General features: G+C 39.0%; 1 protein-coding gene across 1 annotated transcript in view; it reads right to left on the bottom strand.

Annotated features, from left to right (window-relative positions):
* Nucleotides 1-18,408: 18,408 nt before the first annotated feature.
* The window catches only part of cacna1c (calcium channel, voltage-dependent, L type, alpha 1C subunit), a 667,856-nt gene continuing 667,419 nt past the window's right edge, over nt 18,409-18,845 (bottom strand). The window contains exon 53 of the mRNA XM_055153273.1: nt 18,409-18,843. Within this exon, the coding sequence (XP_055009248.1) occupies nt 18,409-18,843 (435 nt within the window). The remainder of the gene's footprint in view (nt 18,844-18,845) is intronic.

Here is an 18,845-nt window from a genome sequence, read left to right as displayed (position 1 = left end):
CTGAAATGAAAGAGTCGACATACATAAGTTGTCACAGTAGGTCTAAAAGTGTAACTATCTGTTTTCAGTTGAGTACTTTCATTTTAAAGGTGCTCAATGTAATTTTTCTGGGCGGGGCGTCTGCCTACATTCACAGGATTTTACTTTTCTTTTCACTTTATGGTACTAAAGTTATCTCATTATCTAAGTTCAAACTGCACATGTCTTTAATGTGCAAAAAAATATGCTACTTTTAAAACATTAAAGTGAAATGAGTCATCTCTCCATAGATCTGAACTGTAACTTGGCCTGGTGTAATGCCATATTGTGGAACTAGGAGCCATCTAGTGCCTCCGCTCAATTTCAGCGACTAGGTCAGGAATCAAAATACACTAGATGGTTCGCAAAAACTCTGGAAGTGCAAGTTCAGGCAACAGGCCAGTCAGTGAAGAGTCATATAATTCTGTGTTGTCAACGATTCCTGAGATCGAGGATTTAAAGCTGGAACAAAGAGAATGTTTAGTGAATTTTATCAAGGGGAAAGACGTTATTTCCCTTCTTCCTGCAGGATTTGGGAAAAGCTTAATATACCAGTTAGCCCTGTTAGTGGTGTATTACATACATCACGACCAAATAGCACCGATCGCTTAAATAAAAACGTACCCACCTACAGTCGAGCGAATGAATCCTAATGCTGCGAGATCAGACTAAGCATTTGCATGGAGATAGCTGAACGTTACATAGAGCACCTTTTAAAATCTATTAATTATTCTATATTTATAGTTTATACACTTGCTCTTTGTAGGCTGATACTGATACTGTAGCTGCAGGAGTGTTAACCACTCTGCCACTGCTGTCAACACTGTCATAGTCCAAAGGTGAGTCTCAGTGTGTAAGTCCAGGTCCCAGACTCCTGGTGTGAGTCCTCCCTCGTGTGTTTGAATGACAAACTGTGAAAGTGAAAGAAACACAACAGTAGGAAATGCAATTTATTTGCATTTTTTAATAACATCATTCCTCAGATAAAAATGCAATGTTACAGGAATATACATCAGATATTCATTTAAAACTTGCTTTCAAGGGACCATACAGTCTAAATATACTTTTTCCTTTTTTATTTACTGGTAGCGTGCGTTATAAGCAAGACAGACTCTGTCACCAATGACAGACTGACAACTTACAGATACAAACTGTACATTACCTATTTACAAATCAACTTTTTGTTTGGTTTTTATTTCACTTTTTATTGAAAATAGGCGTAGAAAAGTGATTGAATTCATATTCGAGATTTATTTACTTTGTATTCTTTCCCTTTCTAAAATCTAAAATGAAGAAATGAATGAATCAAAATAATCAACATCTCTCCTTTAGAAAAGAAAGAGGAGAAACTGAGCCCATGCAGTCGCACTGGAACCTCAGGACCAATGAAATCCCTCTGAAAGGCGAGGGGGAGTGGCTTATGTCGAACAACTCAAGTCAAAATGGCCGCCTGCCTCCGAAGCTACAGCAGTAACAGAACGTGACCTCTGACCCCATAGTGCTGTCGGGAACTACACGAAGCTCCGCCTCGTCTGAACGTCACAGACACACAGTCGCACTGATGGCTTTAATCAGAAATCAGACTTTTACAAACGTCACTACAGGACTCACAGCTGAGGCCCGACACTCAAACTACATCTACATCTACATGTGTGAATGTTTCTAGTGCCGCTGGGGCATTAGAGGCTGCATATCAAATGAGTGCATGCACGCTGCTGAAGAGGCCAACAAAAGTCTTCATCAAAAACATGGAAAAGACGAAAAAACTCTTATTTCAATGTAGATTTGAAGATGAACTGGAGGTTTTATACTTTCAAATATGTGGATATGATCTCTAACATGGCCTACATTCAAGAAAGGACCATTTCAAAAAGTCATTCATGGTGCAACGTAAACGAGAGAGAAATAAGAATATAGAAATTATTTGAATCAAAATGTGTAGAATATTTTTGTTACGATTAAAATCCAAAAACCAGTGACACAGAAAAAGGCAAATGGCTTAACTATACGTTTGCTAAGACTGGCAAACTTTGTATTTTTGTGAATTTTCGAATTCTAATCCAGTCTAGTCTTAAAACTAAGCTGGACTAAAGTCGCACGTGTGTGTACAAGCATTTAGGTTTATAAATAAAACCTAAATCAAATACAAAATTGGCAAAGAGTTGGTGAAGAATGATGAAAATTGAGAAAATACACCTCCAAAAAATCATAATTTCTTTTTACAAACGACTAAAATTGAAACTTGTTGCACCCCGAGCGCCAACATTACCCGATTATCTCTGTGTCAGACTGGTTCGAGGATTAAAAATGCAACAAAATTAAGTCAAAAATGATAAAAAGTCTTGATAACTCTCGTGTTTTGCTACGACAGAAATGGGGGCGTCTTTCTATCCTATTTAAAATCTAAACCTACATTAAACAAGGGGCTAAAAGGCCTCGTTAACTTCTCCCGTTTCCTTCAAAAACCATTCATGCGCCGAAAATCATGCAACAAAACTCAACACTTCTGAGTTATAAATAAAATGTAAAACTTTTGAAAACTGTGATTGCGTTATTTAAATTGTAATATTTTGTGTATAAAGAGGCTAAAATGCTGTTCCTTCGTCAGAACTTGAGTTGTGTTTTGGTTCGTTCCCTGCATTTTCTAACCACACCAATGGATGCATCTAAAGTTTTACTTATTTTAAACATATTTTTATTTCTGTTAAAGGTACATTGTGTAACATTTCTGGTGGAGGATCTGCCACGTGTTTGATGTTATTGCTTTGCTTGAAATGCAGTGGCGGAGACAGCAATTTGGGGGCCCAAGGAGAACTCGAGTTTGGGGGCCTCACTATAATGCACTTTTTTTTCTTTTTTTTTTTTAAATATATTTATTGTCTGTTTTCCCCCATAATTCTTGAGTCTTGTACATCTGTATTTATTTGAATTCTGGTCGATTGGAAACTTGTCTGATTAGTTCGGTCGCCTACTAGAAAACCAGAACTGAAAGTAGTAGTAGTTCTTATGATTATTGTTTAAAAATAAAATACTCTCATTTAATATTCATATTCATATTGAGAGAAAATCTAATTGCTCTGAGGTCTTGACCATTAGTGACACTGAGGGTGATTGGTCGGGGGCCCCTTCAGGTTTGGGGGCCCTAAGAAGTCATCTACTTTTACCTAATTTTAGCATCGCCTCTGCTTGAATGTTCCATGATATGTCTTTAAAAAAATCCATCTAGCATTTATTCATCACGGGTGTTTCTATTGATCAAAAATACAGTAATTCCTTCTGTGAATCCACAGATCTGAACTGTAATGTAGTGTAGAGTCTCTTTCGTGCTAGAAAGGTCTTTAATCTATATTGTGGAACATTCTAGACCAGGGGTGTCAAACTCAAATTCCAGGGAGGAGGGCCAAAATTAAAAACTGGAACTAAGTCGTGGGCCAAACGTAATTTTTTAAATATGTTTTTAAGTGTTTTATGCATGTTTTCCTTTCATTCGAGATATGTAATGTTAAACCTTTTCTTATTGAAATAAATGTTTAATAATAATTTTGCTTAAACATTGAATCCAGAACAAGCAAAATATAAAAAAAATAAAAAATTTTAAATAAATAATGTCTCTATAGTCGATCTGTAACTAGCGGTTCAGCTCTAATACATATTTGATATGATCTCGCGGCCCAAATATAATTATGTCGAGGGCCAAATTTGGCTCGGGGGCCTGAGTTTGACATGTTTGTTGTTGAAGCAATAACATCTGGTGGCATATGCTTTTCTAGAAATGTTACGCAGTGCACCTTTAGTATTATTCTACTTTTTGGCGATTACTTTTCATGTATTTCGAGGTATAAGTCCTAATAATTTAATTTGTGAATCAATAATTTAACAGTATAACCCCTTTATATAATGTATTTAAAGACATGTACCTGATTTTTTTTCATAATCTCAACAAAAAAAGCTTATAAACTGAATAATTAGGATGCTCTGAATAGATAAAGTAAGTAAGAAACAGCTTTGGATGACTGCAAACTGTAAAATGAAATGAACTAGGTCTATTTTTTGACGTTTTTAAGACAGTAAAAATCAGGTACAGCGCCTTTAGTGAAACAAAATCGTCAACTTTGATTATTCTCAAATCAGCCCCGTAACTTCGGTAACAAAAAAAATTGACAATAACTGAAACTTGTCGATAATAAACTGCTAAGACAATCAACACAAGCTTCCTTTTTCCCAATCACACCCATCCACCATAACCTTAAATGTACATAGACCCTCTTTACCATATAGAAAATAGATATTATAATACTTCACGTAAAGTAATAGACCTTTCTTCAGCTTTCGGCTCATATCGAAGTGTTATTATCTTATCTTAGATTTACCTACGAACACCAAAAATAAAAATGCATCTCCAAAATAGTCCTCTTTAAATACTATAGTCAGAATTGAATTGTCAACACAGATTTGTACAAGAAAATAGAAATATATGGAGCAGTGGAGCGATAAAGAAATCGGGGAAACAGGACGTGACGCTCCATTCGAAGTCCTGTCGGTTTTGATTTATACTTTTAATTTTATGTTTAAATGTTTGGTCATGTATGGCGTCTAAGCTGGTAAAAGTGCGACCTTTTAAACAGCGAACGTTCTGACGATATTTTCAAATAAATACGTGTGAAAATGTGTCATCGTTTTTTCAACCTGCGTCGTCTTTAAAAATCAGAATAAGGCTGAACAATTTGTGGTTTATTGAAATTTTAGCTCAAATTGTAAGTATGTCCACGGGCAGCTTCAAGATTGAGGTGGTAACGGTAACTTTTCGTATGCTTGTCTCCATGGAGATGTTATTGCTTTGCCTGGAATGTTCCGCAATATGCTTTTTATTCAGTTTATCTATCTAAGAACGCACACTTTTCTAGGTGTAATTGGATAAATACAAAATAAATTATAGCGGTTGTCTAAGATTTAAGTTCTCCATGTTATAAAGTTGTTTCTGTTTTATCGTCAGTGAACCAGGAAGTAAGGCCGCTGCGCTATTAGCATGCTAGTTGTTGTAAGCAGTCACAGCTATTAGGAATGCGTTAACAAAGTAGGAAATCATTTTGGACTGCTGCAAAATATTTAAAATTAAATAAACTTTTTTCATGTTTTTAAGACAGAAAAATCATATAAACGGGCAAAGAAATAACAACTCCATGGAGACAAACAGAAAAAGTTACTCAGTGCATCTTTAGACTAATCCAAAAATCCCATGTATTTAGAGATCTAAACCATTGTTTCCCAAAGACTCAGGTGGGTCGCCTTGTCACGATCTGCATGTAGATCTGCAATATACAGTTCTGACACATGTTGAAATGTTAAGACATGTTTTATATAATTTCTAATCTTTTTGTAATTATTTTTTTGACTATTTTGTTCCAATATTGCTGGTTCAATTGGATGTTGCAAAAAAAAAGAAATGGGCTACGTTTGATGTCCAAACAGGCGACTTATGGATCCTTTTATTGCTGCTTCAATGACTGTTTTTCATTGTTTAAAACTTGAGTAATACTAATTGATCACTCAGTCAACAATAAAATATCCTCATTAATGTTCAATAATGGTCAAATCCATGTTTATTTTCTGATTTACGAATAATGTCTACTGACTCGGGTCGCGAAGAACTTTTAAAATATGGGTCCCCAGAAAAAAAACTTTGGGAAACACTGGTCTAAACTTTTCTTTTATTATCAGATTTCATACAGTAATAGGCAGAAATTTGGGAACCAGGGGCAAAAAGCCTCACAATTTAATAAAAAGAGGGTCCAACTCTGGGCCCCCTAAAACCCTGGGGCCCGGGACAAGCAGCCCTTTTGTCCCCTCACTGTTTACTGCCCTGATAATATGACCCCATGTAGGACACAATATTTAGTTACAGAAAATATTAGATCACTAAAACAATTGCAGCCTATTTAGAATTCAAACTTCGATTTTGTTTACGTTTTCATTAATTATTCAGCCTTGATCTGATTTAGGATCCATTTTCTTAGCTTTACGGCGAGCCTCTGGATACAGTGTTTCTACACAGACGTGATTCAAGTGCTCCAAACACTTTTGGAAGAGAAGCTGAAGCTACATGATGTGGTTGGAACGGTCATTTTGGTGTCGAGTTGCTAAATCGTGAAACAATTTAAAGCTGCACTGCGTAACTTTTTGGCTGGGGGGTCCGTCACCTGCTTGTTTCTGTGGTTTTATAGCTCAAAAATACGTCGAAAAACAGGAATTCTGACTGTGAGCGGGGTTGTTTCTCCACAGATCTGACCTGTAACTCGGTCTCTGGCGAGCATTTGACGGAGCCTCCACCGGAAAAGTTACAGAATGCACCTTTAAAAGTTTCCACGAGTGATTCAACAGTGCTACAGAAGAATGTTACTGTTACGAATGCCATTGAACGAAAAGCACCCAGGTTTAAAACGTGAAGTTTCTGTGCGTTTGGCTACAATAAAACAGAACATAGGGCTGCACAATATAAAAGTAAGTTGTTTTTACAATATTTTAACTGTAATAACTGTCTGAAACTCTGTTACTCGAGTGAGACTTTCATCTGAGTTTAGTTTTAACACGATCTGACCAGAGAAAGAAAGAGCTGGCTACAACAGGTGAGCTGGTTTGTGCTCTTAAACAAATCTCTCACACTTAAAACTACAGTCCCGAGCGTTTATTACATTTATTAATAATAGAAAATCAGATACTAATTGAGACTAAAACTAGCATGGAAATATCGGTACTGAAAAAAATCACAGAACTGGATAAAACTGGACATTTTTTGATCTGTTTCATAATATTATTGTGTTAAATATTGGGTCAAAAATCGAGAATCGTGTCAACTTTAACAGGTTTTCATTTTGTCAGTTTGAATTCTAATTTGACTTAAACTTCCATGAATTCGTCAATAAATTTATTCATCAAACTTGACATTCTTAATATCTAATCTAATGAAATTAACATTCATCAAATTCTTTATAATTCAACGACGATCCCCAAACATTTCACATTTTAATTTGAAAATAACACAGAGATTCATAGATACAAAACTCATCAAAATCGTAATTTTCATCCAAAATGTGTCACATCAAGAGCTCGGTTTTGCCGACAATACAAAGGCGGGAAATTGTGGAGCCAGTTTTCAAATCTGGTAGGTGACGGCAAATCAGGGGAAATGTTTAAAGAGAGTTTGAGGAAATGTTTTTTGACAATCATTCAATTGTGGATGTTTCATTGTGTTTTAATCCATGTTTGAATCAAATGAATTTAACCAAAGGTGTAATTTTTTAATGTTTTTAATGCACAGCGAAGCGATAATGTTCAGTTATTAATGTATTCTTAAAGGCTGTATAGAAGATTTTCCAAGGAAAGAGAAATGCAGCGACTGTTTGTCCTTTTTCAAATGCCGCGCTTCGCTCTTCTTCCCCTTCTTTTTTTCTTTCAGCGACACCAAAAACAGACTTTCTTTTGCGGCAAACTGGTCGTGAATTCTTATCTGCCATTACAACAAACTTTGTGCAAACTGAGAGGAAGCTGCAGCTCGAAAAAGACGCTAAGAACCGCTGTGTTGGTTGAGTAAACAGGATCAGTGCGTGAGAGGCGAATCTAAACCACATAATCCCAAATCAGTGACGCTAGAAACGTAGGGAGTTTGATTGACAACCCAACAGCCAATGGATAAAGAGGTAGCCTTGTTATCTATTGGCTGATGTTTATCTGCCCCCAACACGTCCACAGTTGATGGATTTTCATTCTTTTTTTTTTTTTTTTTGGTCATCATAATTACAAGGCTGCTTTTTGAACTTTCATCGACAATTTGAAACAAAAAACAAAAAATCCTCCATACAACCTTTAAGATTAGAGGCTCCCTTTGGGTTTTTTTTTTTTTTGCCTCTTCCAACACCTACTCTTTATCTAGCGTTCTATTCTCTGCAAAATCTTGGTGAAAAAACAAAGACACGATCGCGAAATAATGAACGTAACCATCAAATCCCATGTTATTTTTATATTGCACAGCCCTACAGAGGCCGAAGATTGGCGGTTTGAATCCCACTCTCAACATAACACATCATTGGTTTAGCGGTCAGATCCACTGACCCACAGGTCGGCGGCGCGAGTTCAGCTCCCACATGATGAACGAAGTCGTCCCCGGTGTCTGCGTACGTCGGCGTGTGAATGGGCGAGTGTCGTAAAGCGCAATATAAAAACGTGACCAAAAAGCACTGCGAAGTTAGTTTCGACGCAACCTTAGCCCTATTTTCTCCGTCTTAACCCTCGTCACGCCCTCCTATACTATAATGAAAAATAACCATCAGCTCAAAAAATACTTTAAACTCTCACTGGCGATAAATCCGTACTGACTCCAGATCAGTACGCCTACGATATCTCCAAAATCTCAACAATAATCTCCATTAAAACCCGCCATTTTTCTTAACATTCTGGTGATTAAATACTATATATCTGTGTACTTACTATATTCATATGGTATAGAAAAATATACAATCATCGGCTAGTGGTGAGACAGATATCGTTCACAATATGACCCACACCTAAGCCCCTATAGACAAACCCATGCACGTTTTATTATTAGACGTTATAGTTGGTTATATTTTACCATCTTAAATAAAGCCTTGTCGATAACACCACTCAAAACCACATTTAGTTTTCAAAAATCCTCCATCTCGATTGTCTTCATAAACAAAGGGGAGCTGTTCTGTTGCTCTCTGCTGCAGCCGTTTAAAACTAAAAAGGTTCATTTCTGTAGTTTCAAATTGACGTAGATTTGGTCCTTTTGCGTTTCCTTCTGCTTTCTTACACATCAGGAGATAATTTAAAGGTCACATATCACGCTGTTTTCTCATCGATGTTACGATGTTGTTTCCTCGTCACAAACATAACAGGGTATTTTGAGGTTTGGAGAGCAAAGGTGGAGTTTGTGGGGGTCTGGGTGGGTCACTGCCCTCTAGTGGTTGAAATATGTCATGACACTGAGGCTGTAATATGGCCAATACAAATATTTACTTTTGAAAAATGTATTAATGTTTTAAATGTGTCAATAAAACAAAAGGATTGTATGAAATAAATATGAATCCTAGTCTGAACCAGGACTAAACCAGGACTAAACCAGGACTGAATCAGGACTGAACCAGGACTAAACCAGGACTGAATCAGGACTGAACCAGGACTAAACCAGGAGTGAACCAGGACTAAACCAGGACTAAACCAGGACTGAATCAGGACTGAACCAGGACTGAATCAGGACTGAACCAGGACTAAACCAGGACTAAACCAGGACTAAACCAGGACTGAATCAGGACTGAACCAGGACTAAACCAGGACTGAATCAGGACTGAACCAGGACTAAACCAGGAGTGAACCAGGACTAAACCAGGACTAAACCAGGACTGAATCAGGACTGAACCAGGACTGAATCAGGACTGAACCAGGACTAAACCAGGACTAAACCAGGACTAAACCAGGACTGAATCAGGACTGAACCAGGACTAAACCAGGACTGAATCAGGACTGAACCAGGACTGAATCAGGACTGAACCAGGACTAAACCAGGACTAAACCAGGACTGAATCAGGACTAAACCAGGACTGAATCAGGACTGAACCAGGACTGAATCAGGACTGAACCAGGACTAAACCAGGAGTGAACCAGGACTAAACCAGGACTAAACCAGGACTGAACCAGGACTAAACCAGGACTAAACCAGGACTAAACCAGGACTGAATCAGGACTGAACCAGGACTGAATCAGGACTGAACCAGGACTAAACCAGGACTGAATCAGGACTGAACCAGGACTAAACCAGGAGTGAACCAGGACTAAACCGGGACTGAACCAGGTCTAAACTAGGTCTAAACCCAGACTAATCTTGGACTCGAGAGAGGGAGAACCCCAAGCCCGTGGAGCAGGGTGTCCACAAAGAGCGATCGAGTGGCGACTGCGCTTGAGCTCCGTGCTGGTCCTTTCTCCCGCGGTCACCCAACTCTCTACCCGACACTCAATCCTGGTTCAGTCCTGGTCCAGTCCTGGTCCCTCATGTCTCAGGTCACTATAGGACAGTACTGCAGACATCATGAGCCTATGCAGTTTGTTTTCACCGTTCCCAGTATCTCCGGTTTGAGGTTTAAGTTGTAGCTATTTTATATTTGTTATTTTTTATATCTCACCTCGGGAGAAGTGGGTTGGACTTCGTACCCCCGTGTACCACGCCCACTACAGCCCTGATCGTGTGTGATGTGCTGTGTAGTTTGGCTTTATGGGAGGCTTATGAACAGTCCTGTTGGATGTGTAATAGTTATAATGCAGCAGTGTGGACAGTAAAACAATAATTTCATTGTAGAGGGCGAGGCGTTTCCTTACTGTGCACATGACAATACACACTTTAAATCTTGAATGTTAAAATGTTTGCCCCTCCCCCAGCACAAAAGTCAAACTCCATTTATTGTTTTAGATGTGTAGAAAGGAAATGAACGAAACACATCTCCAGGTCTGTTTTTGAGGAGGAAACAATATTCTAAAGTGGCTAAAAGCTCACAGCAGGAGACATTTGTGTGCATATAGGACCTTTAAAGTTACACAGAGGTGGGTATAGTGACCAAATTAGTATCGTGCAGTACCAACCAAGTTAATATTCGTCTTTACAAGTACCACCAGATCTAAATCCAGACTTTAATGAGGATAGATTATGAAAATTATGAAAGAATATGTGCATCTAAGAGTACTTTTATACTTGAATAATGTTATCAGTGACAATTGTTTAACACTTTATGTGCCAGAGTTTTGTTTTTTCCCCCCAAAATGTTCGATTTTGACATCTTAGTCTTGGTTTAGTCCTGGTGTAGCCCTAGTTCAGTCCTATTTTCATCCTGGTTTAGTCAGGGTTTTCTCCTGGTTCAGTCCTGGTTTAGTCCTGTTTTCATCTTGGGTTAGTCCTGCATTTAATCCTAGTTTAGGCCTGATTCATTTCTGACTTAGTCCTGGTTCAGTCCTGGTTTAGTCCTGGTTCAGACCTGGTTTAGACCTGGTTTAGCTTCAATGAAATTTAACACCCTGTTTGGAAAAATTGGCCATTTTATTCAGGGCGGCATCTTGTCAACTTAGGTCAACAGTGGAGCCAACTAAAGTTACGCATAAATTGGGACTAAACTGGGACTAATCCTGGAATTTAACCTGGACGATAGCAGGACTAAACCAGGATGAGATATGCACTAGACCAGGACCAAACCAGGACTAAACCAGGACTAAACCCAGTATGTGTGACTGGTGACTTGATAATTAACAGTTGACTGAAAAGCTGCAACCTTTTTTTATGAATTTAGAAATTATCTGGCCTTTTTACTACTTTTTTACAGCTTAATCCACCTCTGTACCTAAACAAATAAACTAAATATTGTATTGTCTGGAGCTTTCGTAAATCAAATCCAAAGCTAAGAGGAAACACGTGAACCAAACTATAATACAAAATCGAGCCTCAGAAACTGTACCTCTACTGTCCGCTGTCTCCATGTGGATACGAGAAAGAAAAAGCGACCTCTTTTGCATGAATACTTAAGAAGAAAATAGCTACTGTAAGTTCATATTCAACAGATAAAACCACTGTTAGACCCATGCAGCCCGAACCGAAGAGAAGAGACACAAAAACTGCACAAAAAGTCAGAAAAGTTGATGATTTCGCCGCTTACTTAAAGTTGCATTGTGGAACTTTATATTTGGGGTCCGTCAGCTGCTTGTTTCTATGGAGACATCATTCCTCAGCCTGGAATGTTCCAAAGTTTGACATTAAACCTTACATTTATTAAATTACAAGTGATTTTATAGCTCAGAAATACCCAGAAAAACAACATTCTGACTGTGAGTGAGGTCGCCTCTCCGCAGATCTGACCTGTAACTTGGTCTGGTCTGGTCTCCGTGAAGATAGAAAGGTTTAATGCCACACTGTGAAACATTCCAGACAGAGGAATAACATGACACATAACAGAAAAGTTACACAATTCACCTTTAATTACATCAAAACTGTGTTCGATTTTTTTCCACGAACGTCACCAACTTCTCTGTCTTCACACGTAAAGAAGTTAAAGCTGCACTGTGTAACATTTCTGACGGACCTGCTCGATGCAACTGCTCTGCGTGCCACCGCCGCCGGGCCAAGTTACAGGTCAGATCTGTGGAGAGGCGAGCTCACGGGAGTTTAAATGCGTGTTTTCGATGTATTTTAAACCACAAAAACACATTAAAGATAAATCAGCTTTGGAGCATTTCAGACAATTCAGGCGATAACATCTCCACGGAAACAGCAGGTGACATATCCTCTACCAGAAATGTTACACAATGTGGCTTTAAAGTTGAAGATGGTTATCCTGGCACGAGTTTAAAAATAAATACTTAAATATTTCCTATACTGCACTGTAATGTACCTGATTTCAAGTATAGACACACCACTACAGAGACGCCCCAGGACCATTATACAGTCTTATTATTGCATTGTTTTTGCATATCTCATTTTAATACCTATAGAAACCCAAAGCATGTATCGTGTCGTTCAGATCTGCAGTACCGCTCCACGCCACACGGGGGCCTTCAGACCAGCCGAAAAGAAAAAAAGCGAAACTAAACCTGGATTTTGAGGGGAAATAAGAGTAATACTGTGGGAAGTGTTGGGGCTACGGCTTAAAAATGTTTTAAAGAGGGGGTATTTTACAAGCCATTTCTCTCCAGCGACTAAATCGGGAATCGGAATACACACACTGAACGATTTGTACGAACTCCGGATGTGCGAGTCCGGGCACCGAAGAGTCATAGATTCTGTGTTGAAAACGATTCACGAGATCGAGGATTTAAAGCTGGAACAAAGAGAATGTTTGGTGAATTTTATCAAGGGAAAATACGTTATTGCCCTTCTTCCTACGGGATTTAGGAAAAGCTTTGCCCCGATACCGGCCCACGACCAAATAAAAAACATACACGTCTACCATCGAGCGAACGAATTTTTGTTATTGACGGTTTCAATGAAGTGAAACTGGCTGATGAGTCAAGCGAATATTTTACTTCTATCGCGTATTTACTGGTAACACATAACATTTAGATCTGTGATTCTTAACCGTAGGGTCGGGGTCCAAAGTAGAGCTGGGACCACCTCCTTGGGGGCCCCACAATCAGTACAATATAATGCATTTAACATGAGATAGGGCCCCAGGTTACATTGTTCAGAAACAGTTGGGCTCCAAGACTGAAAAAGTTAAGAACCCTTGATTTAGATCACCGTTTACCTTTTATTGTTTTGAAAATGCTTTATTTGCCAAAAACAAAACAGTATTAACATGTTTAAATTATTAGTTTCACTTTTTTTTAACGACTCCCCCTTCAGAGCGTCATTACAACACAATCATCGTGCATCGCATCAGGTTTGTGAAGTTGTAGTGCACAGTTTTGTATCACGTTTTTGTATATTTAAAGCGAATTGTCGCATGGGAGACGTAGGTTTGCGGGCGGAGCCTTACACAGAATCTAAGGAGGGTTTAAAAAGAACCCAGGAGAGATCGCCAAATGACTCAAACATGCACGGATGACGCCTAAAACCTCATATTTTTGATGAGGGAACAACATTATAACATGAGAGAAACCTCCGAAAATCGATTTTGCGTAATACCCCCTCTTTAAATGATTGATAATTAGATTGGATAATTGAGAACGCAATTTTTTTTTATAAATTACAACTGCATTGCCTTATTCACAAAACAACTTTTCAACAATCTTTACAAATGGCTGTAGCTGTTCCATATATTTTAAATCTATTTTGGGCCTATGTATTTCAATATGTTACTTTAATTTTACCCTTATATTACTGTATCTATACTAGGGTGACCAGATTTTCAAAATAAAAAACTTGGACATCCTTAAATAGTAATAAAATTGTGAAAAAAGTGCATAATTAGGGAAAACTGTTCTGCACTTGGCACTTATGTGAGTCAGTATAGTCACATTTTCTTTGCGTTTTGATAGTTTTTTAGCAGCTTTTTTGTATTTTACCTAAACAAATCACACTGTATGACTCTCTTTACAGTTCAGCAGGGATCAGATTGGTCAAAAATAGGGACACCTGGTTCATTTCTTGTATAAAACTGGGACAAATCAGTGGTTTTGGATAAATCTGCTGGGACAGGGGACACAGGACTCAAAACTGGGTCTGTCCCGGGTAAATAGGGACGTCCGGTCACCCTAAACTATACTGTACTTTGATTGTTCAGTTGTCTTTATTCTAACCATAGCACTTTATGATTATAGCTGCTTAAAGAGGCAGTTCTACTTATATTAAATGATTGATTGCATTGTATTTTATAAGAAATATCCAATAGGAAAATGAATAAATGACTTAGGAGTGATTAAGTCCATATTAAACCTGGGACAGTCCAAGTTTTGAGCTCTGTGTCCCCTGTCCCAGCAGTTTTTTGACCAATTTGAGACCCGCCAACTGTAAAAATATATTGTCGAAAGCGAAAACACAGAAAATGCTTGAAAATGATCATAAGGCAAAAAAATGCACCAACAAAAGCCTTTCAGATTCTATATTGACCCACAAGTGAGTCGCAAATGGACAACGTCACGCGCTTTTTTCACTATTTTATTTATACTAACATCCCAACCCAGATGTGTCGTAGTTTTTAATTCGGAAAATCTGGTCATCCTGCCTAAAACACTACAAAAATGTGACCAATACAAATTTAACCTGCCTCCAACTCAATATAAACAAACCTTAGTCCTTAGAAAATAACATGTTTTTAGTTTAATCCTGCGAGCTTGCGGTCAAAATCAAAATACTGTATGTGTGTGTTTTTTTTTTTTGATATGGGCAGATATGAAAAGTCAAGTCTACAAAGTTCACACGGTGTCTGAAAATGGGTGTCGTAACTAAAGCACACTATGGAACATTCACATTTAATTTGCATATTAATGTCAGAAGTCTGTTACTGGCACAGGAAGCAGAGTATGGCAGTGTGTTCATTCATACGCCTCCTTTAAAAAAAAAAACACTCGGGCCCAAAACTAAATTACAATTATATGTGATATGAATGGGAGTAAGGTAATAGCATTTATAGGTTTGTGTTTAAAGGTGTATTGTGTAACTTTTCAGGTGGAGAGTCCGTCGAATGCTTTTCTTCATAGAGATGTTATTGCTTTGTCTGGAAAGTTTCACATTATGGTGCTAAACTTTTCTACCTGGTCAAGATCTGTGTTTTTCTGGATATTTCTGAGCTATAAAACCACCTGTAATTTAATAAATGTAAAGTAGAAAGCTGTTTAATTTCATACTGTGGAACATTTGAAGTGAGCGATGACGTATCCATAGAAACAAGCAGGTGAGAGACCCCCAACCGAAAAGTTACATAGTGCACCTTTTAAGAGACACTATGTTTGTAGATAAAGAGTCCAAAACCTTCAATTGGAAATGTTTTTGCTTTAACAGAAATGTTCCACAGTATGACAGAAAACGTACAGGGTTCCCACGGTCATGGAAATCCTGGAAAAGTCATGGAAATTGAAAATGTAATTTTCCAGGCCTGAAAAAGTCATGTAATTTTGTAATTTCAATGAAAGTTTTGGAAAAGTTGTGGAATTTTAGTATCGCTTTCATGCAACTACAGCGTTCTGTGAAGTTATCATTAAGCTATTATTTATTTAATTACATTTTTAATTTTAATTTTAATTAAATTTTAATTAAATTATTTAATTATTTAATGGGGCAGTGTATAATCAACATCTGCACACTGCAGTGTAAATATGCCAGATTATACCAAAAAATACTCATTTCCATCTGTAGTCCCGAGGCAGATAACATCACAAATTTAACAGAAAAATAATTACTATTATCATTATTTCTGAACATTTGCGCCTTTTGTTTAAAAAAGACGACAATAAAAGCACTGACAGTATTCTGAATGTTAAAAAAAACCTCTAAAACCAAACCATAAGATGAGTGGAAAGGGTTAATGTTTCATATTTAGCCCTAAAAGTTTGATCAATTCTACCCATGTGCTGTTAAAGTCATGGAAAATTCACTTTAGGCCATGGAAAAGTTTTTAAAATTTTGTCCGTGAAAAAGAGTGGGAACCCTGAACCTAGAAATCTGGAGACAAACATGTGACCCCACCGAAACCCAAGTAATTTTTGTCAATAAAAGTTCTGTAATTGTATAAAAGAAAGACACATTGTGGAATATTCCAGGCAAAGCAATAACATTTTCATGAAACAGACGATGGCTCCTACACCTGAAAAGTTACACAGTGGAGCTTTAAACATAATGTGTATCTAGCAATGGATAATTACTATATGCAACTGGGGAGGGACATTTAATCATAAATATATTTTGTTTTCAAACCTGTCTTTTCCTACTTATGCTACTGTACACTCTACCAGGCAATCAAATAAATTTAAATAAAAATCTATAACGTACCAAAGCTTATCCCATATTTAAATCCATAACGCAATTTAACGTGATAATTATTTTCAAAAAGTCCAGCTATTTACGCATTTTCTGGCCCAGCATAGTTCAAAGTAATTCGTTTGTACCAAAAAATGAGAGAAAAAAAAAAAAAAAAGAAGATTAAAAGTAGTGATGAATTGAGACACTATAGAATGGATCTTGCAGCATCTGTTCACCAGCCCTATTTTAAATCAGACTTTATGAATCGGATAAAAAAATGAACTTCTAAATGTATCAGTCTTCGCCTTGATATTGGCAGTACATTTCTGGTCCTTGTACTTGTTATTCTACGAAATTAAATAAAAAACGTTGCGATCGGTTTCTCAGCTTGTTGCTAAATCGATCTAAACGAAAGAGGAAAAGCAACACGGATTCTCGTAAAGAGCAGCCTTCGACTCAGCAGCTAAAAAATTCAAAACTATACTAAAAGAAATATTTTTGGAAGCATGTCTCTCCACGGTAACCCTGTGTTAAGGAGGCCCATAATCTCATACACAAACGCACACACGCACCGTCAAACAAACATGAACGAACTCGAATGCTACCTTAAATTACTGTCTAGGCTTAAATCATTTGTAGAATACATAAGTAACCATTCAAAATACACACGCACGCGCACTCGCATTCACGCAAATTTCGCACGCGTTTCTCTCCTCTGGGAAAAATAAATAAATAAATAGATACAATCTGTAAAAGGTGCATACGAATCGAGAGAAAGCCCCCCTTTAAAATACATTACATTCGCTCAATCATTCACGCATTTGTCTTGTACTAAAAACGCAGACACACACATAGAGTAATCTACACTATGACCTGCTTCAATACTTAAAACCTCTTAAAATCTCCTAAAAGAAACTGAGCAAAAATACATGTAATAAGACCAGCACCCCAAGGATAAGTTGTTAAAACAAGATATCATGGCTAGCCAGTTTTGCACAATAATAAAGTGTTAAATACACAGCAGAGAGGGCCGTGGCGGAGAAAATCGTCATGTTTTAAGGAAGAGGAAGGAGCAGAAATCATGTCTGGATCTGACACAAAGTGCTCACTAGATCGTTTGGCTCCTCTGCCTGAAAACATACAGCGCACACCTCTCTGTCGCAAAGTAAAAACAAACTCATTGGTGAAGAGGATGGTGCAGAGAGGAGGGAGGAAGGAGAGAGGGAGGAGAGAGGAGAGGTATCAGGAGCAGGGCCCTCTGTCTGCAGCCGCTGAAGCTCCTCTGTTTCCTGTGAGGGAAGAGAGCGCGCGGCTAAACTGGGTACAGAAGAAACCAGGGCCAGACGAGGTGGTTCTGTCTCTGTCAGAGGCCCCTGGGCGTGGTCCGTCCCTCAAATCCTTCCCCCCGTGTGGTCTGGGAGCGGTGCGACGTGAAGGCGGCTCCCAGGCTGGCAGGGCTGTGCTCCAGGATCCTTTGGAAGAGGAGGAGAGATGAGAGGAACAGGGAGGGTCCCATGTTCTCAATACAGCGCTTCAAAACCTCCGTTCTGGAGGTTTAGTCCATCCTCCGAGAGCTGGTCTGTCCCTGCGCCTCAGGGCGCCACATAAACAACTAATAAATAACCACAAAGAAGGAAATGAAAACAAACAGAGAATTCTCAGGAAGTCCATAAAAGGAGCTCCTGTTTCTTTCCTTTTTGCTGCTCGTCTGCTCTTCACCGTCTGAGGACAAACTGTGAGGCACTTTAGAGACACAGACACACATCACACACGCAGTAGAAGAGAGTATAGAGCTTATACTTTACTACAAACGTACACACAAGCGCAGACCAACATAGTACTGGGCTGCTCACTGCCGCCACAGTCCTGCCTGAGCGTCCCGGGGCAGAGGCAGTGAGCGGGACCGGCCTCCGGAGGCGCCGCTGAGTCTGCACACAGAGGACTGACTCCTACAAACTGGTCACACACTCATCGTCCTCTATCAGCGCACTGTTCCTCTGGCCCTCCACTCGCAGCAGAGAGCTGTGCTCCTCCTCCTCCTCCTCTGCACCTGTCCCAGGACCCAGCAGCTCCTGCCGCTCCTCCACAGAGGAGGGCCCCTCCGCACTGCCCTCCCTCAGAGGGTCCCTGTGTGCGGCCGGGGCGTGGGGGGTGATTGGGGTGAGGGGGGCGTGGGGGCTGAGGGGGCTGTGAGGACTGTGAGGCCTCAGGCCGCAGAGGGGGGAGGGGCTGGCCTGTGCCGCTGTGTTTCCGTTCAGGATGTTGTTGGCGGCGTGCTCCATCTCTTCGATGGTCATGTCGCAGGCGTCGGCGAGCTCCGCTTTGGTCGCCTCGATGAAGGACGGGTCCTGCGCGAACTGCCCCAGGCCTTCTGATATTAGCACCT

The sequence above is a fragment of the Boleophthalmus pectinirostris genome, unplaced genomic scaffold, assembly GCF_026225935.1.
Source record: "Boleophthalmus pectinirostris isolate CB_2022bp ecotype Guang Dong unplaced genomic scaffold, ASM2622593v1 HiC_scaffold_18, whole genome shotgun sequence".
Taxonomy (NCBI): domain Eukaryota; kingdom Metazoa; phylum Chordata; class Actinopteri; order Gobiiformes; family Gobiidae; genus Boleophthalmus; species Boleophthalmus pectinirostris.
This window is presented reverse-complemented; position numbering and strand designations above follow the sequence as displayed.